Source organism: Mobula hypostoma, assembly GCF_963921235.1.
Source record: "Mobula hypostoma chromosome 16 unlocalized genomic scaffold, sMobHyp1.1 SUPER_16_unloc_1, whole genome shotgun sequence".
Classification (NCBI taxonomy): Eukaryota; Metazoa; Chordata; class Chondrichthyes; order Myliobatiformes; family Myliobatidae; genus Mobula; species Mobula hypostoma.
Window position 1 is genome coordinate 219851 of NW_026948149.1, and position 26370 is coordinate 246220.

Consider the following 26370-nt stretch of genomic DNA (forward strand, 5'->3'; position numbering starts at 1 on the left):
ATTGAAATAGGCAAAGCATGCAGATTATGGGCCAAAAGCAGGCAAATGGGATTATGTGTAGATGGGCATTGGCAATGTCATGCAAAGAGCCTGTTTCACTACTGTACTATTCTATGGTTCTATGAAGGCAGCATGTGAGCCTCAGCAAGAATTATCCAGTTTAATTCATTCGAGACTTCAATTGGTGTGTACACAGCAAGACCAAAGGATAGAAATGAAGGAGATACTAAATGTGTACTTCCATCTAAAATTCACCAAGGAGAAGGTTATGGAGGATGCCAAGCTGATGATTCTCAGAATAGATAAGATTAGCTTTATTTGCCACATGTACATCACAACATTAAAACATACAGTAAGATGTGTCATCTGAGTCAAATCAAATCAACAAGGATTATGCTGGGGAAGCCCACAAGTATTGCCATGCTTCCAGCACCAACATAGCATGCCATAAAATAGTAGCGGTGGTCTTGTCCTCCTGGAGTTGTGTGGAGGAGGTCATATCTTATAAATATTTAAGTTTCTTGAGGAGGTGATGAATGTTGTTGTTGAGGGAGGGTCAGTAGATATTGCATACGTGGACTTCGGTAAAGTTTTAGGCTTATCCAAAAAATAATGGCACATGGGAATCATGGAGATTGATAGATTGGATTCAGATTTGGTTTTGCCATAGAAGACAGATGGTAATATATATAAATTATCAAAAAATTCATATTCATATATATATATATATATATATATATATAAATAAATTTTGGAAAGATAAACCAGTGTAGGTAGACAGAGTGCTATAAAAGGTGTTTAGCACACCGGCCTTCATCATTTGGGCTACTGATTATAGGAGTTGGGAGATAATGTTGCAGTGGTATAAGTGGTTTGTGAGTTCCTACTTGGAGTACTGTTTTTGGTCATCCTGCTATAGGAAAGATGTGGTTAAATTGGAAAGAGTGCAGAAAAGATTTAAGAAGATGTTGTCAGGATTAGAGACCCTGATTTATAGGAAGACATTGTCCAGGCCAGATCTTTATTCTTTGGAACATAGGAAAATGTTCTAGAGCAGGGATTCCCAACCTGGGCTCCACAGACCCCTCTTTTAATGGTAGGGGTCCATGGCATAAAGAAAGGTTGGGAACCCCTGCGTAGAGGTTTATTAAAAAAAAAGGGTGGTCACAGACCAAGGAGACATAAGTTTAGCATTAGCAGGAAAAGACATAAAATGGACTTGAGGGAGCACTTTTTACATAGAGAGTTGTGAGTGTTGTGTACCGTTCAGCTGTGTCTTCTAATATACAGAAACAAACTACAACAAATTCACAGTGCATCACATTATAGGTACACTTATTTACTTGCAAGGGAAGCTACTCCACATGTTATCCTATTGTACAAACAACCCTCCTTTATATATTTTACAGACAGCAGTAATTAGGTTGTTCCATTTTTTAGTTCCTGCCATTTGTTCCTCAATTTGTCTTTAGAAGCTGTGTCCTGCTTTTCTCTGTTGTCAAGACATCTTACCCGCCATAAAACACTTACATTTTCCTATAAGCCTCCATCCAAACCAGCAAAACACTTTGGGGGTATCTCACAGGTTCCATTTTGTCACATTACATTTTACAAAAGTTATAAATTCATAAAGACTTCAAGGTTACAGATATGTTTCCACATTCCTTTCTGTCATTTCATGACAACACCGTAATCTTCAAAGCACAACTGTTAAGGTATGAATACAGTAATTAAAGTGATTTCAGATATTCATATATAATGATGCAGTCTCAGAACTTCAGTTAAACAAAATTCCCTTTTCATAGCTTTTCATAGTCCATACCAACAGGTTCCCATTTTTGAAATCCTCTCCTTCTTAGGTACTTATTTTCAATATACTCGCCTCCATCTATGCTGCACAAAATCACAAATGAATAGTGCTATTATTATGATACCAATGACTATACCCTAATGTAGGTTAGTCATCCATCATCCACTTCCTGGTATGTTAAAATTATGAAACTGATCTCCCACTTCATCTTTTTGGTGGCCTCCTGCATTTGATTCTCACAGCGAGTTACATCTTCGGGTTCATCTGGTACGTAAGTGCAACATTCTTGTCGAATCAGGCTACACGTGCCTCCTTTCTCAGATAAAATAAAGTCCAAAGTGATTTGGTTTTGCAGTGCTACTGTATGGACTGCCACCAATTCTGCCAACAATTTAGGTATTGCTTATAGCATTGGGTTGAGAGCATTTACAGTTTCATTTGCTAACTTTTCCAGTGCTGATGCCACATTAATCAGCTGCTAAGCTGCTTTACCAGTTCCATAGGCAAGTGTTCCCATCCCCAGGGACAACACCAAGACCTTTCACTCTGGGATTAGCATTGTCATATGGGGTGTATGTACATCCTCTAAAACACTCGTTGTTTCTACATTTAGCTCCCCATCTTCCCCCAGTGACATTGTAGCTATACTGATAAGGGGAGCGGGGTTCTATGTTTCTGACTCCCATCACCGTTGTACCAAACATGTTCAGGACAGAGGGCTTGGACCAATTAAGATAACAGTTCATCTCTGTTCCATTAAAGGGCACGGGTAAAAGGGACACACCCATTTCTACATGTGCCAGGACAGCCATACAAACCCAGCACCTTCAGATATTGGTCTTGTTTGCACAATTGTAAGTCACTCATAGGAAGTTGTTTGTGGAAGTTGCCATAGCAGCCGACCATAAAAAGAACCTTATCAAAGGTTTTACTGAAGTAAATGTGGACTACGTCTACTGCCCTATTGTAATTGAGTGTGTTAGTAACTTGTCCAAAAAACTCAATCAAATTTGTGAGATGTGATCTCCCACAAACAATACCAAATTACCTACTTTACATATTAGACTTATTGGTCTTTCGTTCTTTGGTTTTTCTTTGCAGTCCTTCTTAAATGGAGGCATAACACTAGCCACCCTCCAATCTCCCAGTACCTTAACCATCACTAATGATTATGCAGAAAGCCCACCCAGGGATCCACAGTGGTCATGGAAGTGATCAGGCTGCAAAGTTTTATCTACTTTCATACATTTTAAGAAATACAGCACCTCTTCTGCTGTAATTTATCTTAAACTTATTTTGGCTAGTAGTTAAGTGGCTGATATTCTTAATTATATTGTTTTTCATCAGAGGAGATGCATGCAGAGATGTGCTATGCTGAATGTCTACTTCAGAAGGCAGCTCTGACATTAGTGCAGGTAAGAAATGGCTTCTGTACTGAAACTTGGCTGTCTTTACTAAGAAAAAATAAGCAAAAAAATCTCCAAGCTAGTATGATAATGTATTTAATTGAAAATGACCTATTATTGACTTTGAGGAGAATGAATGCTTTGCAATTTAATTTCAGAGTCACAAAGCTATGCAGCATGGAAACAAAGCCCAACATGTTCATGCCAGCAAAGTTGCCCAACTAAGTTGGTCCTAATGGCCTGGTAATGGCCCATGTCCCTCGCAGGAGTTTCCAGGCTGGGAGCCACCACCCTCGGTTAATGGTAGGGGTCCATGGCATAAGAAAGGTTGGGAAGCCCTGCTTTAAATCTTCCCTATCCATGTGACCAGTTCTTTCAAAGACCTGGCAAAGGGACAATGAGCCATGACTTGTACCATTTCAGGCATGGACTCACTGGAAAAAAGCAACAACATTGACGAAACAGCTTGATTGTTGTATACAACAGGAATTCTGCACATGCTGGAAATTCAAGCAACACACATCAAAGTTGCTGGTGAACGCAGCAGGCCAGGTAGCACCTCTAGGAAGAGGTACAGTCGACGTTTCAGGCTGAGACCCTTCGTCAGGACTAACTGAAGGAAGAGCTAGTAAGAGATTTGAAAGTGAGAGGGGGAGATCCAAAATGATAGGAGAAGACAGGAGGGGGAAGGATGGAGCCAAGAGCTGGACAGCTGATTGGCAAAAGGGATGTGAGAGGATCATGGGACAGGAGGTCCGGGAAGAAAGACGGGCGGGGGGAACCCAGAGGATGGGCAAGGGGTATATTCAGAGGGACAGAGGGAGAAAAAGGAGAGTGAGAGAAAGAATGTGTGTATAAAAATAAGTAACAGATGGGGTACGAGGGGGAGGTGGGGCCTTAGCGGAAGTTAGAGAAGTCAATGTTCATGCCATCAGGTTGGAGGCTACCCAGACGGAATATAAGGTGTTGTTCCTCCAACCTGAGTGTGGCTTCATCTTTACAGTAGAGGAGGCCGTGGATAGACATGTCAGAATGGGAATGGGATGTGGAATTAAAATGTGTGGCCACTGGGAGATCCTGCTTTCTCTGGCGGACAGAGCGTAGGTGTTCAGCAAAGCGGTCTCCCGATGCAGACTGGCGAGACCCGACGCAGACTGGGAGACCGCTTTGCTGAACACCTACGCTCTGTCCGCCAGAGAAAGCAGGATCTCCCAGTGGCCACACATTTTAATTCCACATCCCATTCCCATTCTGACCTGTCTATCCACGGCCTCCTCTACTGTAAAGATGAAGCCATACTCAGGTTGGAGGAACAACACCTTATATTCCGTCTGGGTAGCCTCCAACCTGATGGCATGAACATTGACTTCTCTAACTTCCGCTAATGCCCCACCTGCCCCTCGTACCCCATCTGTTATTTATTTTTATACACCCATTCTTTCTCTCACTCTCCTTTTTCTCCCTCTGTCCCTCTGAATATACCCCTTGCCCATCCTCTGGGACCCCCCCACCCGTCTTTCTTCCCGGACCTCCTGTCCCATGATCCTCTCATATCCCCTTTGCCAATCACCTGTCCAGCTCTTGGCTCAATCGCTCCCCCTCCTGTCTTCTCCTATCATTTTGGATCTCCCCCTCCCCCTCCAACTTTCAAATCCCTTACTCACTCTTCCTTCAGTTAGTCCTGATGAAGGGTCTCGGCCTGAAACGTCGACTGTACCTCTTCCTAGAGATGCTGCCTGGCCTGCTGCGTTCACCAGCAACTTTGGTGTGTGTTGCTTGATTGTTGTATTAGTGTTTTGTTCAGAAATTAATATAGTGGACAGTGATCAGCTGTTTCAGCTGGTCCATGGATTCACAACCATAGGAGAAACCACAAACAACATTTCACTGGGCATGTGCTCGAACTGGGTAGTAAGCAACCTGGGAAGATGGCAGAAGTTGATATTGATTTGGCCAGATAGATTTATGACACAAAATATGATGTTATCTGAGAAGTTTGAGACTGACAATATGGTGGATGCAGCAAGTTCAAGAGGGACAATACAGATGAGGTGGGGTTGAACACTCCCATCTCACACTTCTGTCGTTGGCCCGATGAGGGTAGCAATGCAGGTGTATAGCTGGGGCCTTTACAGAGACTTTTGTAACCGTGAACAAGGTCCCAGAAGACTGGAGAATAACTCTTTCTTTCCCATTCTTTAAGGGCACTGGGGCATACCTAGTTATTTATAGGGTGGTAGGTCTATTCAAGAAGATTCTTGGGAACAGGACATTCTTGCATTTGGTAAAACGTGTGTCTGTTGGCATTGTTGGCATGACCTTCTCTGGGAGAGTCCTGTCTCAAATAGAGTACACCATAACAGGGTAGATTATGATGCCAAGAGTCCATCTTATTGTATAAGAGGTCTGTTCAGAGTCTGTTAACAGTTGAATATAACCCGTCCTTGAGCCTGGTGGTATGGTTTTCAGGCTTTTGTACCTTCTGCCTGTTGGGAGATGGAACAAGAGGAAAAGTCCAGGGTGGGTGGGGTCTTCGATTGTGCTGGCTGGTTTACTGAGGCAGTGAGAAGTCTAGACAGAGTCCATAGATAGGAGGCTGGTTCCTGTGATGTGCTGAGCTGTGTACGTAACTCTGCAGTTTTTTGCAGTCACATGCAGAGTAGTTACCATACCAACAATTGATAAGTGTTGACAGGGACATGTTGAAATTCTGTAGCGTCTTGATGAAGTAGAGACATTGCTGAGGTTTGTTGGCCATGACAATGTGGTTAGACCAGGACCAGCTACTGGAGATGATCACATCTCAGAACTTGAAGCTCTCAGCCCCCTCAACCTCAACACCGTTGATGTGGACAGGAGCATGTATACTGCCCTGTTACGTGATCGGCAACAATGAATTATCAATTGCGGCAGGTTTCATAAAAACAGACAAACATTTATTAAACTCTGCTCAACAAATAGCGAAAAGTATTCAAACAACTGACATAACCAGAAATTAACTGCTATACGGCAACTCTGGAACAGTTCTTAAAAGGGTAAATGCAAAAACAGTTCTTAAAGTGGTAAATTCGAACACAGTCTTAAAATGGTAAATTCGAAAGTCCAAGTGATTTACACAGTCAATAAGGAGAGACTTCTCTGGAAACAGATTGCTTCGAAGATGTGACGTTACTGCTGATTCTCCAAAGGATTCATGACGAAGGAAATAATACGGCTTAAAGGAACTGACCTTTTCCTGGAGAGTGAACACTGCACAACTTTCCCTGCTCTTGCAGGAGTTATCTCAGATACAGGTCACTATATTATGAACGAATCCTCAATAAGGTCGATCCTTTATAAAGCCGCCGAACGACTCCAACTTTATTCCGATCCTTCAGGTTCCCATCCTTTAATAAAATCTTCACTCTCCAATACTACTGAAAAGGGGAAATTATAGATGCAACACACAAACCAGGCAGCAATTGGCGAAACTGCCAGCACCAATCTTTGCACCTTAAAATAGAAAGAAAATCTCCGTTTTAAAACAAAACTGCGTCATGACAATTACGCATCATAACGGAGTAATTGACGAACTAACACAAAACTGAAAATTGAAAACTAACTGCGTCACACCAGGAGTCTCCTTTATACGCCTGGAGTTTTCGGACGGATGGACTCAGGGTCGGCTCGGGTCAGCTGCTTCCAAGGTATCAGCAAGTTGACAGTACCTGGAGGTTTATGGCAGGGAGTTTCTCCCTTTTGCTGCCTGCTATTGGGGACTTGGGAGTCGATCTTCTCGGGGCTTTGAGGCTATTTTTTTTACTGTGCCTAAGGTCTGTTCTTTATCAAATTACGGTATTGCTTTGCACTGCTGTAACTATATGTTATAATTATGTGGTTTTGTCAGTGTTAGTCTTTGGTCTGTACTGTTTTCTGTGATATCACTACGGAGAAACATTGTATCATTTCTTAATGCATGTATGCATTTCTAAATGACAATAAAAGAGGACTGAGTGTTCTCATAATCTAAAACAATATGGATGCCAGCAGAGTGAGCTGAGGGGTGTTCTGAATTAGGATTCCTGTCACATTTGTCAGTCGGAGTCTGTCACCCTCTGAACGAAACTACCCCACACACAAGTTGGAGTTCCTTGCATTGAATTAGGCTCTGGTGGATAAGCTAAGTGACTATCTAATGGTGCCAAGTTTGAGGTGAGGACAGACAACAACCTATTAACTTATATCCTGACCTTGGGGAGATTGTATACCACAGGCCATTGTTGGTTGGTGTGGTTGTCTTTGTGCTTTGTATTAAGGGGTGACAAATTATCTCAACGTCATGAGGACATGACTAATTTTGCTGGGGGGGGATGGGGGGAGAGTGTAACACCCTGGAAAAGGTTTCACTGCTAACATAATGGTCTTTCTGTAGAAGCAGTGTGTGGGTTATGGTTAGAGATAACTGGGTGCTTTGGAATGTGAGCCGTTCAATCAGGGGAGCAGGTTTTCGTGCTGTGTGTGAACGGGGGTCCTTTGTTCAGCAGGAGATGAAGAGAGAAGACGCTGGAGAGAACCGGTCGTAGGATTCAACCCAGTGGGGGACCGGCATATTAGGAGCCTCAATGGCTTTCCAGCGTGTCAAGGAGAAAACAGTGGGGCATATGAATTTGTTTGAGGTATTGGTGCACCTGGATGATCCCATAGTGTTTGGGCCCACCTTGGAGGAACGTGAAGCGAGGCTACTGAAGGTGCTGGGCCATCTGAAAGCTGAAGAGCTAAAACTTTCCCTGGACAAATGCCAGTTCTGCAAGATGTCTGTCAACTATGTTGGGCACATAGTCTCATAGTATGGAGTAGCTATGGACCTCTTTCTACTTCAGGTTTTGGTTCCCTCCTGATTTAAATCCACTACCATCCTGGTACCGAAGAAAAACAACATAATATGCCTTAATCACTGCCATCCAGAAGCTCTAATGTACATCACCATGAATTGATTCACGCATCAACTCCATCTTTCAAGACAACCTTGATCCACTGCTGAAGCAGGCCTATGGTGGACACCTTCTCTCTGGTCCCACACTCATCTCTAGAACATCTGGACAGTAATGACACTCAAGTCAGACTCCAGTTTTGCCGCCAATACTTTTATTCCAAGCCAAGTCATCACTAAATTCTGGACCCTGAGAGTTAACGTCTCCAACTGGAACAACAGACAACAATCAGCAAGGATAGGCAGCAAGACCTCTACCACAATTATCCTCATCCCCCTCTTATGGTCCTTGTATACTCATAACTGCATGGCCAAATTCTGCTGTAGATCCATCTACAGGTTTGCAAATGATGCCACTGTAGTGGACAGCATCTCAAATAATGATCAGCCGAAGTAGAGGAATGCGATAGAGCCTGGTAACATGGTGTCATGATGGCAATCTTGCCCTCAATGTCAACAACACAAAAGAGATGGTCAGTGATTTTAGAAAGAGGGCTATTACATATCCCGTGGGTATCTTGTGACAGTCTTATGAGCATGATGTAATGGTCTTGCGGAGGTCACATGATGTAATTTTCCCGCCAGTGAGGTCACATGCAGTACATACGGAAATCGGGGGTCTGCAAAAGCCAGCACAAGCGCTTTCGTCAGCAGCTCCTTCAGCGACCGAAAGGTCTCTTCACATTTTGCATCCCACCCCAGTCCAAAAGGGTTCGAAGGGCTAAGATAATCTTTACCCTCCTCTCATTTTGTCCTCCTCCTTTTCTTCCTCAAGGGAGGGTAACCGCACACAAGCTGATTTAAAGGGTGACTCACTTTAAAGTAGTCCTCATGAACCTCCGATAGTACCCACAGATCCCAAGGAACAAGTGCAAAGTACTCACAGTCTGGTGCCTTGGCCATGTAGTCATCGCCTCTATCTTATACAGATCTCTAGCTACTCCATCCCATGAGAGTATGTGCCCAACATAGTTGGCAGACATCTTGCAGAACTGGCATTTGTCCAGGGAAAGTTCTAGCTCTTCAGCTTTCAGACGGCCCAGCACCTTCAGTAGCCTCGCTTCATGTTCCTCCAAGGTGGGCCCAAACACTATGGGATCATCCAAGTGCACCAATACCTCAAACAAGTTCATATGCCCCACTGTTTTCTCCTTGACATGCTGGAAAGCCGCTGGGGCTCCTAACATGCTGGTCCCCCACTGGGTTGAATCCTACGACCGGTTCTCTCCAGCGTCTTCTTTCTTCATCTCCTGCTGAACAAAGGACCCCCGTTCACACACAACACAAAAACCTGCTCCCCTGATTGGATGGCTCACATTCCAAAGCCCCCGTTATCTCTAACCATAACCCACACACTGCTTCTACAGAAATACCATTATGTTAGCAGTGAAACCTTTCCCAGGGTGTTACACTTGTAAAGGTCAGGGTTGCTTGATTTAAAGCTGCAGAGGTAGAATTCAGAAAAGTGTGGCTTTCCCAGTTCATCCATGGCTTCCGGTCTGGAAACACCAGAATTGTCGTCTTTGATATACAGTTTTCAGCACACTTGCTGGTAAACTTCTGATGTAAGTACGCAAACACGAGGAAATCTGCAGATGCTGGAATTTCAAGCAACACACATAAAAGTTGCTGGTGAACGCAGCAGGCCAGGCAGCATCAATTGGAACAGGTACAGTCGATGTTTCGGGCCGAGACCCTTCGTCCTGACAAAGGATGAATGGTGAATCTGTGGAATTCTCTGCCACAGGAAACAGTTGAGGCCAGTTCATTGGCTATATTTAAGAGGGAGTTAGATATGGCCCTTGTGGCTACGGGGATCAGGGGGTATGGAGGGAAGGCTGGGGCGGGATTCTGAGTTGGAGGATCAGCCATGATCATAATAAATGGCGGTGCAGGCTCGAAGGGCCGAATGGCCTACTCCTGCACCTATTTTCTATGTTTCTATAGCAGGTTGATTAAGATGATAAAGATGTGTGGGAGTCAGTGTAAATTGCACATTTGGATTCAGAACTGGCTTGCCCATAGAAGAGAGAGAGTAGGGGTGGAAGGCGGTTATTCTGGCTGGAGGTCCGTGACCAGTGGTGCTCCGTGACAATCTGTGCTGGGATTTCTGTTATCTGTGATATCACCAGTGATTTGGATGTAAGTGTAGACAGATAGATTAGCAAATTTGCAGATGATATCAATGTTGGAGTTGAGGACAATGTGAAAGAATACAACAGGGTAATGGGCAAATAAGTGCCAAATGTAACTTAATCTGGACAAATGTGAGATATTGCGCTTTGGGACTCAAAAGAAGGAGAAAGTACACAGTAAGTGGTAGGCCCTGTAGATATAGAGGGATATTGGGGTCCAGGTCCACAGTTCACTGGAAGTGGCTATGCAAGTGGACAGGACGGTAAAGAAGGCAACTAGAACGGTTGCCTTCATTGGCAGGCGTATTGAGTATAGAAGTCTTACTCCAGCTGTATTAAACTTTGGTCATACCACACATGGAGTATTGTGTGCTGTTCTGTTTATAGGAAAGGTGTGAAGATTGTGAGACAGCTGCAGAGGACGTTTACAAGGATGCTGCCTGGATTCGAGAGTATGAGCTAAAAGGACAGGTTTGACAAACTTGCGTTGTTCTCCTCAGACCATGTGAGGCTGAGGGGAGACCTTAAAGATATTTTCAGAATCAGAATCAGGTTTTTTATCGCTGAGATATGTCATGAAATTTGTTGTTTTAAGGCAGCAGTACAGTATAATACATAAAAATGACTATAAAAAGTCATTGATCGGGTCTCCCATAGATGTTGTGACTCAGCTGAACCAGTACACAAGCCAGGGCAGTACGACATGGGGAGCAAGCTGTGCTCTTGTATCGGCCTCCCCACCATAGCTGATGACTGCAAAGGAATGTATTGCTCTGTCACAGGAGTTGCCAGTCAGCTTTGAACCAACATAAAACTCAACATGCCTTAGGGACTCCAGCTCCAGATTTTTCCTTGGGATTTACTCCCAAAACTTTCCCCATGCGTGGATATAGCCACAAGGCAGCGGAGGTTTTGAGATCAGAGTTTTCCTTCTCCTAGATGAGCTGCCAATTGCAGATGACGAGCCCTAACTGTCGAAGTGACTGATTTCAAGGTGCCGGTAACGTGCCTTTGCCCTTCCCGTCAGTGGAAGAGGAGTATTTGCGAGCAGATGTAAGCAGTTTAGTGCGGTATCATAGTTGGCACTTCTGATTTAAGGTGGCACTCCTTAGGGCGGGTGACAGCCTACTGGCAATTTTCAAAGCAAGGAATGCAACAAAATGCTTTATCAATAACACTCCTTCTGTAAAAAATTATGGTGCACCATCACCGCAAACAATGAAGAGGTGAGCGAAGTTGAGGGTGTGGATGTAAGTCGAAGTGTGAGTGAGGTCAAGGCATGTTCAAGACAAAGTCAGAGAAGGTCAAGGGATATCCAAGATGGCGTCGAGGCAAATGGAGCAGAGAAAAGTCAGAGCGGAAGAGATTCGGGGCTTGTCCACTTAAACCAAGAGTGAGGTTGGATAGATCTAACTGCTTGGCCGATGAGCCAAAACATGGTGGTGGGGTGCAGACCTAGAGCATATTGATGCAGCAGGACCTGGGTCCTAGAGCAATGCTTGGACCAATTAAATGCCGGGCTAGCTGGATTGAAAAGGCAGGGTGTCAGGACTAGAGACAAAGGTTGGGTCAGCTCTGCTTGCTGCTCTGCGATGTTTGCTCAGCTCTGGGATACACTGATGCTGAGGCTGTGGGCCTACTCCAGCTGCTCCTGGCTTCATGCCTGTGGGCTCCACAGCGTTTACTCCGCTATGTGTAGAACTGAGGCTGAGGCTTTGGGCCTGCTTCGACTGCTCTGGGCTCCATGCCTGAGGACTCACTTTCATTCTAAATGCTATTTGTCTACTGTTATTGTTCACACAATTTGGTTGGCTCTCCGGTGTTCATCAGTCTTAAATGAGTTCTACTGGGTTTCCTGTTTTGTGGCTGCCTGTAAGGAGATGAATCTCAAGGTTGTATAATACTTTGATAATAAATGTACTTTGAATATGTTGGGCCTAAGGGCCTGTGCCTGTGTGTAAACACAAGAATCAGGAAGTAGCAGACTATAACAGTGAGCAAAAGGTTGGCAGTGCTGTAACTCAGTTAATCTCTAATATTGGTCTATTTTAACATTTTCCTGAAATTACATTTTTACCATGTGTTCTTTGAATACAAAAGGAAAGAATGGCAAGTATCTGTGGAGCAGAGTCTTTCTTAGAGTTAATGAAACTTTTATACAGGCTTCTTTGTGCATTCTGAAATATTGCTTGTATTGACTTTAAATCAGGGAAGGGTGGGATTTATGAGCTGGGTTTCATCTTCCATATGCTGTAGGTGGGCATTAGGCCCTTGATGTTGCGCCAATGTTTAAAAGAAGGAGGTATATTTCTCTCTCTAATCCTGTGATTTCTTCCAGGATGAAAATATGATTAACTTTATTAAAGGAGGAATCAAAATCAGAACAAGTTACAACATTTACAGGTAACAACCTCTACCTGACTCCCACCTTTAATAAGAATTCTTGTGCTGACTCTCGATGCCATTGCCCTGCGTATGAAGAGAAACCAAGCCCTCAGGGGCTCTCTGATACTGCAGATGTGATGTGAACTTTAAAACGGTAGACCTTCCTCACAGGGGATGTTTTTTCAGAACGTATGGTGCTTTTTTGAACATCTCCTGAACCAGCAGAAGTTGCCAGCTGTGCACTTTTAGTTTCCGGAGGTGATACCACGCTGAGCAGGGTCAGCAGGCTAAAATGGGAAGAGTATCTGACAGAAATCATTGGCATGACACAGAAAAAGCTCTCTCACTCTTTCCTTCTCCAGCTGCTGACATCTCCACCTCTGCATTCACTCACCCACCCACCAGCGTGGAAAGAACCAGGCTGTAAGGTTAGATTGATAGATACTTTACTGATCCCAAAGGAAATTACAGTGTCACAGTAGCATTACAAGTGCACAGATATAAATATCAGAAGATAAGTAAGCAAGAATTAAAAAAATTAAGGAGAAGTAACTGAATGGAGAACTGCAAGTGGGTGGTAAGCATTGATAGCCAAGGTGGCTGGGTGAGGCAAAAGGCACCATAGATGTGATTCCAACCTTCTCCATCCTCTGATAAAATACACAAACCACCAGTTGGCATCTCATTGGTAAAAACTCTAGATCTAAATATATTATAATAAAGATTAACCCAACTTGCCACTTTCCTTTAGATTTTAACGGTTTCACTTTATACACTGGTCGGCCATATAGGAAGCCTAAGTGAAATCTTTGAGGAAGACGATAAATATACTTCCTTTCTCAATTTGCATGCAATCATTATTGTTGTGATTTCATAGAAACTGATCATTTGCATCCATTAGCATATCCATAATGATAGTCCCCAAATTCTCTGTCCCTTTGAAAAAGGACTATTAAAACACTCAAGTTATGACATCACAAACACACACACACACACACACACACACACACACACCCCACAAACACACACACACACACCACAAACACATACGCACACACACACACAAACACACACACACACACCACAAACACATACGCACACACACACACAAACACACACACACACTACAAACACATACGCACACACACACACACAAACACACACACACACCACAAACACATACGCACGCGCACACACACACACACACACACACACACATCACAAACACACACACACCACAAACACACACACACACACACACACACACACACACACACACATCACAAACACACAAACACACACACACACACACACACACACATCACAAACACACAAACACACACACACACACACACCACAAACACCACAAACACACACACACACATCACAAACACACACACCACAAACACACCACAAACACACACACCACACACACACACACACACACACACACACACATATCACAAACACACACACACACACCACAAACACACAGACACACACACACACACACACACACACACACAAACACAAACACACACACGCACACACACCACAAACACACACACACACAAACACACACACACAAACACACACACAAACACACACACACACACACACCACAAACACCACAAACACACACACACACACATCACAAACACACACACCACAAACACACACACCACACACACACACAAACACACACACACACACACACACACACATCATAAACACACAAACACACACACACACACACACACACACACACACCACAAACACCACAAACACACACACACACATCACAAACACACACACCAGAAACACACCACAAACACACACATACACACACACACACACACACACACACACACACACACACACACACACACACATGTCGTCATTCGTGATGGACGCGCACACATTGAAACTAACTCTTGAGAATGTTTCCAGTAATTTGCCGAACACTGAGTTTAGGCTAATTGATCGATAATTAAGTATCCTAATCTTTTTAAAAAAGGAAAGGTTATTGACACTATATCATGCACCCATTTCACATGGGCCTGACAACCTATCTTTTTTCAAAAGTGCGTATTTTGCTCCTTTTTGTGAGTTAGGTTCATTTCATATTTCTCCTTTACTATAATGTCTTCATTGTTTCCTTCTTTTGAAGACAGATGGAAAGCATTGATAAAGTACCATACCCATATCTTGTGTCTCTAAGCTCAGTTATATTTCTGAACTCTGGTAGAAGCTACTCTTAATTATTGTTTCGTTCTTCAAATATTTATAAAACATTTTTGGTGCTTAAAGTCATGGAAAAGTACAGAACAGAAACAGGCCCTTTGGCCCATCTAGTCGTGACGAACAATTTAACCTGCCTAGTCCCAGCTGCACCCAGACCATGGCCCTCCATACCCCTACCATCCATGTACCTATCCAGACTTCTCTTAAACATTGAAATCGAGCTCGTGTGCAGCACTTGTGTTGGCAGCTCATTCCACACTCTCATAACCCACTGAGTGAGGAAGTTTCCCTTCATGTTCTCCTTAAAATTTTTACCTTTCACCCTTAACCCATGACCTCTAGTCACAGTCCCACCAAACCTTAGTAGAAAAAGCCTGTTTACATTTACGCTATCTATACCCCTCATAATTTTGTATACCTCTGTCAAATCTCCCCTCAGTCTTCTATGGTTTAAGGAATAAAGTCCTAACCTATTACACCTTTTTCTTATAACTCAGGTCCTCCAGCCTGGCAACATCCCTGTACTCTTTCAACCTTATTTACATCTTCCCTGTGAGTAGCTGACCAAAACTGCACACAATACTCATATTAGACATCACCAACGTCTTATACAATTTCAACAACATCCCATATTCTGTACTCAGTACTTTGATTTATGAAGGCCAACGTGCCAAAAGCTTTCTTTACGACCCTAGCTACTGTGAAAACACTTTCAATGAATTATGGACCTGCATTCCCAGATCCTTTTGTTCTACCACACTCCTCAGTGCCCTGCCTTGGTTGGTCCTACTAAAGTACAACACCTCGGACTTTTCTGCATTAAATTCCGTCTGCCATTTGTCAGCCATTTTTCCAGCTGATCCAGATCCCTCTGCAAGCCATGATAGCCTTCCGTGCTGTTCACTACCCCAGATCTTTGTGTCATCTGCAAATTTGCTGATCCAATTAACCACATTGGCATTCAGATCATTAACATAGATGGTAAACAACAATGGATCGAGGACCGATACCTATGGCACTCCGTCAGTCTTCAGTCAGAGTGCCAACCCTCTACTGCCACTCTCTGGCTTCTCCCACAAAGCCAATGTCTAATCCAACTTACTACCTCGTCCTGAATGCCAAGTGACTGAACCTTCTTGACTATTTGGGTCCTTGTCAGAGACCTTGCTATTGTCCATGGAGACAACATGGTCTTGCCTTCAACAATTTTCCTAGTAACTTCCTTGAAAAACTCTGTAAGATTGGTTTGGTTAGACATGACCTACCATACACAAAGTCACGCTGACTATCCCTAATCAGTCCTTGTCTATCCACATATATCTGGTCTTTTAGAATACCTTCCAATAACTTTCCCACTACTGATGTCAGGCTCACCGGCCTATAATTTCCTGGTTTATTTCTAGAGCCTTGCTTAAAGAGTGGAACAACGTTAGCTAAGCTCCAATTCTCCGGTGCCCCTCCTGTCACTAAAAATTATTTAAATATCTCTACTAGGGCCCCTGCATTTTCTGCACTTGACTCCCACCTTGTCAAGCCCTGGGATTTATCCCCCCTAATTTGTCTCAAGACCGCAAACACAATCTCCCCTGTAATCTCTATAGGGTCCATGACTTCACTGCTGCTTTGCCTCAGTTCTATAGACTCTGTGTCTCTCTTCCAAGTAAATACAAATGCAAAAAGATCATTTAAGATCTTCCCCATCTCTTCTGGCTCTACCCCTAGATTACCATTCTGATCTTCCAGAGGACCAATCTTGTTCCTTCCAATCCTTTTGCCCTTAACAGTTCTGTAGAATCCCTTAGCACTGTCGTGACATTTTCCCTGACTAGTAATGCCACCCGTCCCCCTGTAATCCCTCTCCTCTGTCATGTCTAGACAACAAAGCCCAGAATATTATGCTCCCAGTCCTGCCCTCTTGCATCCAAGTCTCACGATTATGAGGACTCTCAGTCTTTGTTTATTGTCATTTAGAAATGCATGCATTAAAAAATGATACAACGTTCCTCCAGAATGATATCACAAGAAAACACGGGACAAACCAAGACTAAAACTAACAAAACCACATAATTATAACATATAGTTACAACAGTGCAAAGCAATACCATAATTTGATAAAGAGCAGACCATGGGCATGATTTAAAAAAAAGTCTCAAAGTCCCGATAGACTCATCATCTCACGCAGGCGGCTGAACTTCCAAGCGCCGCCAACTTGCCGATGCAGCACCATTGGAAGCACCCGACCGCAGCGGACTCTGAGTCCGTCCGGAAACTTTGATCCTCTCACCGGCCCCTCTGACACAGCCTCTCCGAGCACAATCCTCTGCCGAGCGCTTTGACCCCTCCCCGGCCGCCGAGCAACAAGCAAAGCCGAGGATTCGGGGCCTTCCCCTCCGGAGATTCTGGATCACACAGTAGCAGCAGCAGTGAAGCAGGCATTTCAGAAGTTTCACCAGATGTTCCTCCGTGCTCTCACGTCTGTCTCCATCAAATCAGGATTGTGCACAGCACCCTACTTGACAAATAACAGATATCACCACCGGAGTGGCCGCTGCGAGTTGATCCATGCCATGAACTCATCACCTTCCTTATGATACATCTTGCATTGAAATATATGCAGCTCAGAACTGTGGGGGTGGAAGGGTGGGTTGGCAAGTTTGCAGATGACACAAAGGTTGGTGGTGTTGTAGCTAGTGTAGAGGATCGTTGAAGATTGCAGAGAGACATTGATAGGATGCAGAAGTGGGCTGAGAAGTGGCAGATGGAGTTCAACCCAGAGAAGTGTGAGGTGGTACACTTTGGAAGGACAAACTCCAAGGCAGAGTACAAAGTAAATGGCAGGATATTTGGTAGTGTGGAGGAGCAGAGGGATCTGGGGGTACATGTCCACAGATCCCTGAAAGTTGCCTCACAGGTACATAGGGTAGTTAAGAAAGCTTATGGGGTGCTAGCTTTCATAAGTTCAGGGACAGAGTTTAAGAGTTGAGAGGTAATGTTGCAGCTCTATAAAACTCCAGTCAGGCCACACTTGGAGTACTGTGTCCAGTTCTGGTCACCTCACTATAGGAAGGATGTGGAAGCATCGGAAAAGGTACAGAGGAGATTTACCAGGATGCTGCCTGGTTTAGAGAGTATACATTATGATCAGAGATTAAGGGAGCTAGGGCTTTACTCTTTGAAGAGAAGGAGGATGAGAGGAGACATGATAGAGATATACAAGATATTAAGAAGAATAGATAGAGTGGATAGCCAGCGCCTCTTCCCCAGGGCACCACTGCTCAATACAAGAGGACATGGCTTTAAGGTAAGGGATGGGAAGTTCAAGGGGGATATAAGAGGAAAATTTTTTACTCAGAGAGTCGTTGGTGCGTGGAATACCCTGACTGAGTCAGTGGTGGAGGCAGATACACTAGTGAAATTTAAGAGACTACTAGACAGGTATATGGAGGAATTTAAGGTGGGGTCTTATATGGGAGGCAGGGTTTGAGGGTTGGCACAATAATGTGGGCCAAAGGGCCTGTACTGTGCTGTACTATTCTCTGTTCTATGTTCTAAGGATAACGGGACAGTCTATAAGTTCGTGTTACAGTATGTGTGTATCTGGTTTGTGGTTATTTCTTTTATTTATTGCTAATTTGTGTGATTTTGATTGGGAGAGACTGGCTCCATGGCCTGTGGTCAATGAACAACACAATGCTAAACTAAACTGAACTAATCTGAACACTGCTAGACCGTTTGAAGGACGCTGTGGTTTGATGTTTTATATTTACATGTTTTCCACTTGGTTTTAGTTGTTGCACGATTTGTTCTTTTTTGCGCTTTTGGTGTTTGATGTTTTCTTTGAACAGGTTCCATGGAGTTTCTTTGTTTCGTGGTTTTCTGTGGGAGGACAAATCTCAGGGTTGAATACTGTATACATACTTTGATAATAAATGTAATTTGAACTTTGAACCTGATAGAATGTTTGAAATGATGAGAGTGGTAGATAGTTCTGTAGAAGGACTTGGACAGTTTAGGAAAATGGACAAAGAAGTGAGAAATGGGGACAGCAGTAAGGTCAAGGACTACAGACATATTACAGACATAATATAGGCATAACACATATTACAGGCATAATACAGATTACAGACATAATACAGATTACAGACATAGTACAATTACAGACATAATACACATTACAGACATATTTGCTGTCTTGATGCAAATCGCCAGGGCCTGACAAGGTGTTCCCTTCAACCTTGTGGGAGGTCATTGCAGCAATTGCTGGGGCTCTTGCAGAAATACTCAAAGTGTTCATAGCCATGGGTGAGGTGTTGAAGGATTGGAGGATAGCTAATGTTCTGTTGTTTAAGAAAGGCTCTAAGAATAAAATGGGAAATTACAGGCCAGTGAGTTTGAAGTCAGTGAGTTTTACTTATGTGGGTAAGTAATTGGAAGGTATTCCAAGGGATTAGATATAGAAATATTTGGATAGACAGGGCTAGTCAATATGGCTTTATGCATGGTAGATTGTGTCTAACCAATCATGAAGAATTTTTTGAAAATGTTACCAAGAAAGATGATGATGACAAGGTTGTGGATGTTGTCTACATAGACGTTAGTAAGGCCTTTAAGAAGATCCCGCATGGGAAGTTGGTCAAGACGGTTCAGTAGTTTGGCATTCAAGATGAGGTAGTAAATTGAATTGGACATTAGCTTCACAGAAGAAACCAGACATGGTTGCCTCTCGACTGGAGGCCTATGACTAGTGGTGTGTTCCAGGGATTAGTGCTGAGTCCTTCGTTGTTTGTCACCTATATCGAAGATCTGAATAATAATGTGGTCAACTAATTCAACAAATTTGTAGATGACACCAAGATTGGGGGTGTAGTAGACAGTGAGGACAGCTATCAAAACTTGCAGTGGGATCTGGACTAGCAGATAAGATGGTCTGAAAAATGGCAGATGGAATTTAATACAGACAAGAGTGAGGTGTTGCACTTTGATAGGACGTGGTGATTAGTTGGGCACTGAGGAGTGTAGAAGAACAGAGAGATCTGGGAATGAAGATCCATAATTCCTTGGAAGTGGTGTCCCAGGTAGATAAGGTCATAAAGAAATCTTTTGGCGCATTGGCTATCATAAATCAAAGTACTGGGTGCAGGAGTTGGGATATTATTTTGAAGTTATAAGACATTAGTGAGGCCTAGTCATGCACTTTGGGAGAAAGAATAATGGTGTAGACCAGTGGTCCCCAACCACCGGGCCACGGACCGGTACCGGGCCACAAAGCATGTACTACTGGGCCGCGAGGAAACGATATGATTTGGTGATATGAAACGATATGAGTCAGCTGCACCTTTCCTCATTCCCTGTCACGCACTGTTGAACTTGAACATAGGGTTGCCAACTGTCCCGTATTAGCCGGGACATCCCGTATATTGGGCTAAATTGGTTTGTCCAATACGGAACCACCCTTGTCCTGTGTTTTCGCCGCTAAGGTAGAATGTTCCTATGAAACCGTTTGTAAGCCAAAATGGCATAAAGTGAAGCAATTACCATTATTTTATATTGGAAAAATTTTTGAGCGTTCCCAGACCCAAAAAATAACCTACCAAATCATACCAAATAACACATAAAACCTAAAATAACACTAACATATAGTAAAAGCCAGAATGATATGATAAATACACAGCCTATATAAAGTAGAAATAATGTATGTACAGTGTAGTTTCACTTAACAGAATCGGGAAGATTAAGCCAAAATTGATTTGTAGAAAAAAAATCAGCACGTACACGCATGCACACACAGATGCCTGAGCAAGACTTCATGGTCATAGTAGTCTTTCTCGGGGTAAACACAAGTGTCCCATATTTGACTGCTACTCTTGTCCCTTATTTGGGGTGAGAAAGTTGGCAACCCTACTTGAACACCACCCCCCGTCCGCAAGAATATTGTCAATATTAAACCGGTCCGCAGTGCAAAAAAGGTTGGGGACCCCTGGTGTAGACTAACAGACTCTTGTCAGGCTTTCAGCCGGGCCCAGGTACTGTGTGCAGTTCTTGTCACATACTTACAGGAAAGATATCAATAAGATTGAAAGAGCACAGAGAAAACATACAAGAATGCTGCCAGGACCTGAGTTATGGGGAAAGGTTGAATTGGTTCAGACTTCGTTCCCTGGAGCGTAGGAGAATGAGGGGAGATTTGATAGAGGTATATAAAATTATGAGGAGCATAGGTAGGGTAAATGCAAGCAGGCTTTTTCCACTGAGTTTGGATGAGATTAGAAATGGAGATCACAGGTTAAGGATGAAACGTGAAGTGTTTAGGGGGAACATGAGGGAAAACATCTTCATTCAGACAGTGCTGAGAGTGTGGAATGAACTGCCAGCGGAAGTGGTGGATGTGAGTTCAATTTCAATACTTAAGAGAAATTTAGATAGGTACATGGATGTGAAGGATATGGAGGATTATTGTCTATTTGCAGGTCAATGAGACGAGGCAAATTAATAGTTTCCCAGGTCCCCTTGTTCTACTACACTACTCAGTGTCCTGATTTGGTATTTCACCAAGACTCTAGCAAATTTCTAAAGCATTCAGACTAAGTACATCACTGCCTGGTAGTGAGGATCCAACACACAGATTGAAAGAGGCTCGCAGAGGTTTGTAGACTCAGCCATCTCCATCAGGGACACAAGCTCCCCCCCCCCCCCCATATATTGAGGACATCTTCCGAAGGCAGTGCCTCATGGAGGTAACGTTCAGCATTAAAGACCCTCACACCTGCGACATGTCCTTTTCCCATTACTACCATCAGGGAGGAGGTACAGGAGCCTGAAGACCCCTTTTCCCATTACTACCATCAGGGAGGAGGTACAGGAGCCTGAAGACCCCTTTTCCCATTACTACCATCAGGGAGGAGGTACAGGAGCCTGAAGACCCCTTTTCCCATTACTACCATCAGGGAGGAGGTACAGGAGCCTGAAGACCCCTTTTCCCATTACTACCATCAGGGAGGTACAGGAGCCTGAAGACCCACAGTCAATGCAGCTTCTCACTACTCCTCCTTTCCATGACATTTATTTATTTATATTGTAACTTGTAGTGAGTTTTATGTAATGTACTGTATTGCTGCCACAAAACTAATTTCACAACATATGTATGTCAATGATAATAAGCCTGATTCTGATTCAGATTATGAAATATTTAAATTACAAAGGGCATTGTTAGTCTGTCTTTTCCCATGGTACAAAATGTTGTACAGACAGCAACATAACTCGAAGGCAAGGGGGGGGGGGGAATTTTAAAGGAGATTTTGAAAGCCAGTAGTTTTTTACATGGAGTAGTAGGTATCTGGAAGTGGATATGATAGCAACATTTATATTAGAGACATTTAGACAGATGCATGGGCAGGCAGGAAATAGAACATATGGAGGCAGGTCAGATTAGACCATAAGACTATAAAATATAGGAGCAGAATTAAGCCATTTGGCCCATCGAGTCTGCTCCACCACTTCATCATGGCTGATCCAATTTTCTGCCTTCTCCCCAAATCCCTTCATGCCTTGATCAATCAAGAATCTATCAACCTCTGTCTTAAATATAGATAAAGAGTAGGTCTCCACGGCTGCCTGTGGCAAAGAATTCTACAGATTCACCACTCTCTGGCTGAAGATTAGTTTAAGGAAGCATCATTCAGCCCAGACTTTGTGGACCAAAGACCCTGTGCCCCTGCTGTACCGTGTTATGTTCTAAACCTACCAGAAGGCTGTAAAACCCATCTTGCTCACTAACGTCCTTAAGGAGGAAACTTGCATTCCTTAGTTGTTTCTATTTCCTCTCTTTCCCAGTTTTGATGAAGGGTATTCAACCTGAAATGTTGACTGTTTGTCTCTTCTCTTTGATGCTGCCTGATTCCCTGAGCATTTCTGGCATTTTCTGTTTGTTTTCTTATGTAAGTGCAAGTCTGTTTGCCTTTCTTTCAGATGTGCAGATGTTGACAAATTGACTGTAGGAACTGGTTAACTAGCGTTTCAGCAGTTTCTAGAAAGGCTCAAACTCTGTCATTTGGATTTTGAGCAGAATTTAGAACTTATGTACTCCATTTGCAAAGCTCAGTTGCAAAGAATGGCTAGGCTAGAATATTTGAGCAAAGTTGCAACTTCTAACCATTTGCAACTGCTCAAACAATGAGGCAATTCATTGCTGTGTGCATTATTCAGTTATGGGCTGTCGAAAGGGAGATAACATTACAATACACAAATAGCAGGCAATGGTCATCTCCGACAAGAACTAGTCCAACCAACTACCCTTACCATGTTCCCCATCAATGCCATAGGGTTCACTATTGACAAGGAACTTGGCACATTTGTATTTTGGTTACAAAAGCAAGTTGCAGGCTGTCAGACCTCTTAACTTCTGACATGCCTTTCTACCTGGGCAAGGTTTAACTCTGAAGTATGATAAAATGCTGTCCACTTGTCTGGATGAGTTGTGCTTTCAACAGCAAAGCAATGCATGTGATTAATGTATAATTCACCACTGAAGCTTTCACTCCCTCCTGACGTTACCAATTATGAACATTCATAAAATTCGCCGTGTGACTCGTCCAGGTGGCTGCCCCACCCAATGAGAACTACTGATGGCAGCAGGTGGACAACCAACACCAGTCAGTCGCTCTCCGTGTTTCTTCATTATAAATGGGCCGAGGTCCCGGAAATCCCCAGCCAACAACACTGACACTGATAAATACGTGACATCAATTTTGTGAACTAATTCCCCATTGTCATGTCAACCACATAATAGGATGGGGAGTAATTTTTTGTGTTGCCAGGAACATCCATGTTCCATCGTGAATAAAAAGAAAGGAACTATTATTTCAATTGAAAGAAACTACTTACTAGAAGAAAGGCCTTCATCTTTTTATTACCTTCTGTTATGTTTTTTTTATTTTTAATGAGAACAGTTAAAATGAACTAGGTGTATCTAACAAGCCAGGGACGCCCACTGTTACCTATTTTGAAATGTAGCTAATTTAAGATGAAAATGCTTTGGATACGATGGTTTGACTCTGTTTAGAAATTATTTATTTTTTGTTTCACTTGCTTACCATGAAAATATTTGATCTGTTTGTTAAGGGAATGCCAGCAGATTGTGCAAATGACACAGGATCGAGTCAAAACTGACGTCTATTGCCAGTTTGAAGGTGGAGTCAAATTAGGAATTGGAGCTTTTAACCTGGTATGACACACTCAAGCTTCCATCATGATAAACTACAGAAATGCTTTTGTTGCTTAAGTTAACTAGCTGACTATCATTTTGAACTAAAATGTTTTATTTACATAACAGATGCTATCTTTGCTACCTTTAAGAATTCTTCGACTACTTGAATTTATTGGATTTTCGGGTAATCAGGTACGTGTAAATAATTGTACTTGTTGAAATTATAAATCATTGTACTCTGACTCATCTTAAGATTTGGCATTAACTTATTATCAGAGAAAGGGACAGCAGAGAAACCTGTCCGACAGCTCACGAAGTCATGCTGACTCTCCGTCACCCATCCACGTAATCATAAACTCCCTGAAGATTCCACCACTCATCTACACACCGGGGGCAACTATAATTAACTGACCAATCGACACATCCTTAAACTGTGGGAAGAAGCTAAGGTACCCGGAGGAAATGCACATGGTCATAGGGAAACCATGCCAATGCACGCAGGGTCAGGATTGAGCTTGTCTCTGGCACTATGAGGTCGTGCCTAGTTACCTGCGTACCTAGGTCCACAGTCTGAGCTCTCAGCCTCTGAGTAGCATTAGAACACCATCTACTGGCAGATTGCAGTCGTGCTCAAACTTAAATAGATATTCAGTCTTTGGCAATCTTCTGTGCAATCCACAATTCTAGCAACCTTTGCACTGTTTGCAAATTTACTCACGGATCCTACCACATTTTCATCCAAATAATTTATAGGTCCCGGTACAGTTCCCTCCATAATACCATTAGTCCCAGGTTTCCATCAGAATAAGACCCATCCACCACCACCCTCTGTCTTCAATGGACAAGCTAATATTGGATCCAATCGGCTAAGTCACTACCCGATTTTCTGGATGGGCCTACCATGCGGGACCTTGTTGAATGTTTACTAAAATCTCTGTAGAAAGCATCCACTGTTCAACTTCATCAACCAACTTTATCACTCCACGAAAAATGCAGATCAGTCAGACATGATGTGCCCTGCACAAAGCCACTCTGACTGTCACTAATCAGACCAGACTTCTCCAAATGTTCACACATCCTGTCCATTAGTTTCCCTATTACCAAGACATAAGAATCAACAGACTATAATTTCCAGGATTATCCTTAATTCCCTTCTTGAACAAAGGAACAACATTAGCAACTTTCCATCGTCCAGTAACACACCTATGACTAGTGAAGATACAAAGACACTTTTCAAACAGGACTCTACTCATATTTGCTCCATCACTGGCACTGCTTCTGGGATGCAACAGACAAAATCCAACACAGCCCATGAGGATAGATCCATCCCAATTCAATGTGAGAGTATCGGCAAAGGAAAGTCAACTGCATGAAATAATGTTTTAATGTGCTACATAATTGAACAGTATCTAAAATTTACCTGCAGCATGTAGCTGAACACCAGGAATGTGGGGGCAAGAAGTGTCAACCAGAGTTCAATGCATGGTTGTTGTCACGTATTGAATATATCTGTGTGCTTGAATTATTTATTTGCACAGGCCATGAGGACTGTAGCTTAAACCAGTAACACAAAATACAAAGTACCCCACCACTACGCACATCTTTTCCTCTCCACCCCTCTCCGCTTTTTCCCTCCGCGACTCCCTGGTCCACACATCCCTCCCCACAGATCTCCCACCCGGCACTTATCCCTGTAAGCGTAAGTGCTACACCTGTCCCTACACCTCCTCTCTTGCCACCATTCAGGGCCCCAAACAGTACTTCCAAGTGAGGCAACACTTCACTTGTGAGTCTGTTGGGGTCATCTATTGCATCCGGTGCTCCCGGTGTGGCCTCCTCTACATCGGTGAAACCTGACGCAGATTGGGGGACCGCTTCGTCAAGCACCTCCACTCCGTCCACCACAAAAGACAGGATCTCCCAGTAGCCACCCACTTCAACTCTGCTTCCCACTCCCATTCAGATATGTCTATACATGGCCTCCTGTACTGCCATGATGAGGCTAAACTCAAGTTGGAGGAGCAATACCTCATATACCATCTGGGTAGTCTCCAGCCCCTTGGTAGGAACATAGAGTTCTCCAACTTCTAGTAATTCCCTCCACCTCCTTTCCTCTATCCCTATTTCACTCTGCCCCCTCCCCCAGCTGCCTATCACCTCCCTCATAGTTCCGCCTCCTTCTACTACCCATTGTGTTTTCCCCTATTCCTTCTTCACCT

The 26370-nt window shown here is 43.3% G+C and overlaps 1 protein-coding gene across 6 annotated transcripts in view; it reads left to right on the forward strand.

Annotated features, from left to right (window-relative positions):
- Positions 1-26370, forward strand: part of LOC134341292 (tetratricopeptide repeat protein 39B-like) — a 217314-nt gene that overhangs the window by 147099 nt on the left and 43845 nt on the right. For 5 of the 6 annotated variants that reach the window (XM_063039166.1, XM_063039165.1, XM_063039168.1 and 2 more), the window contains 5 exons: positions 3158-3225; positions 10708-10791; positions 12659-12723; positions 24067-24169; positions 24278-24343. In XM_063039166.1, coding sequence (XP_062895236.1) covers positions 3158-3225; positions 10708-10791; positions 12659-12723; positions 24067-24169; positions 24278-24343 — 386 coding nt within the window. The remainder of the gene's footprint in view (positions 1-3157; positions 3226-10707; positions 10792-12658; positions 12724-24066; positions 24170-24277; positions 24344-26370) is intronic. The other variant, XM_063039167.1, reaches the window with a different exon arrangement.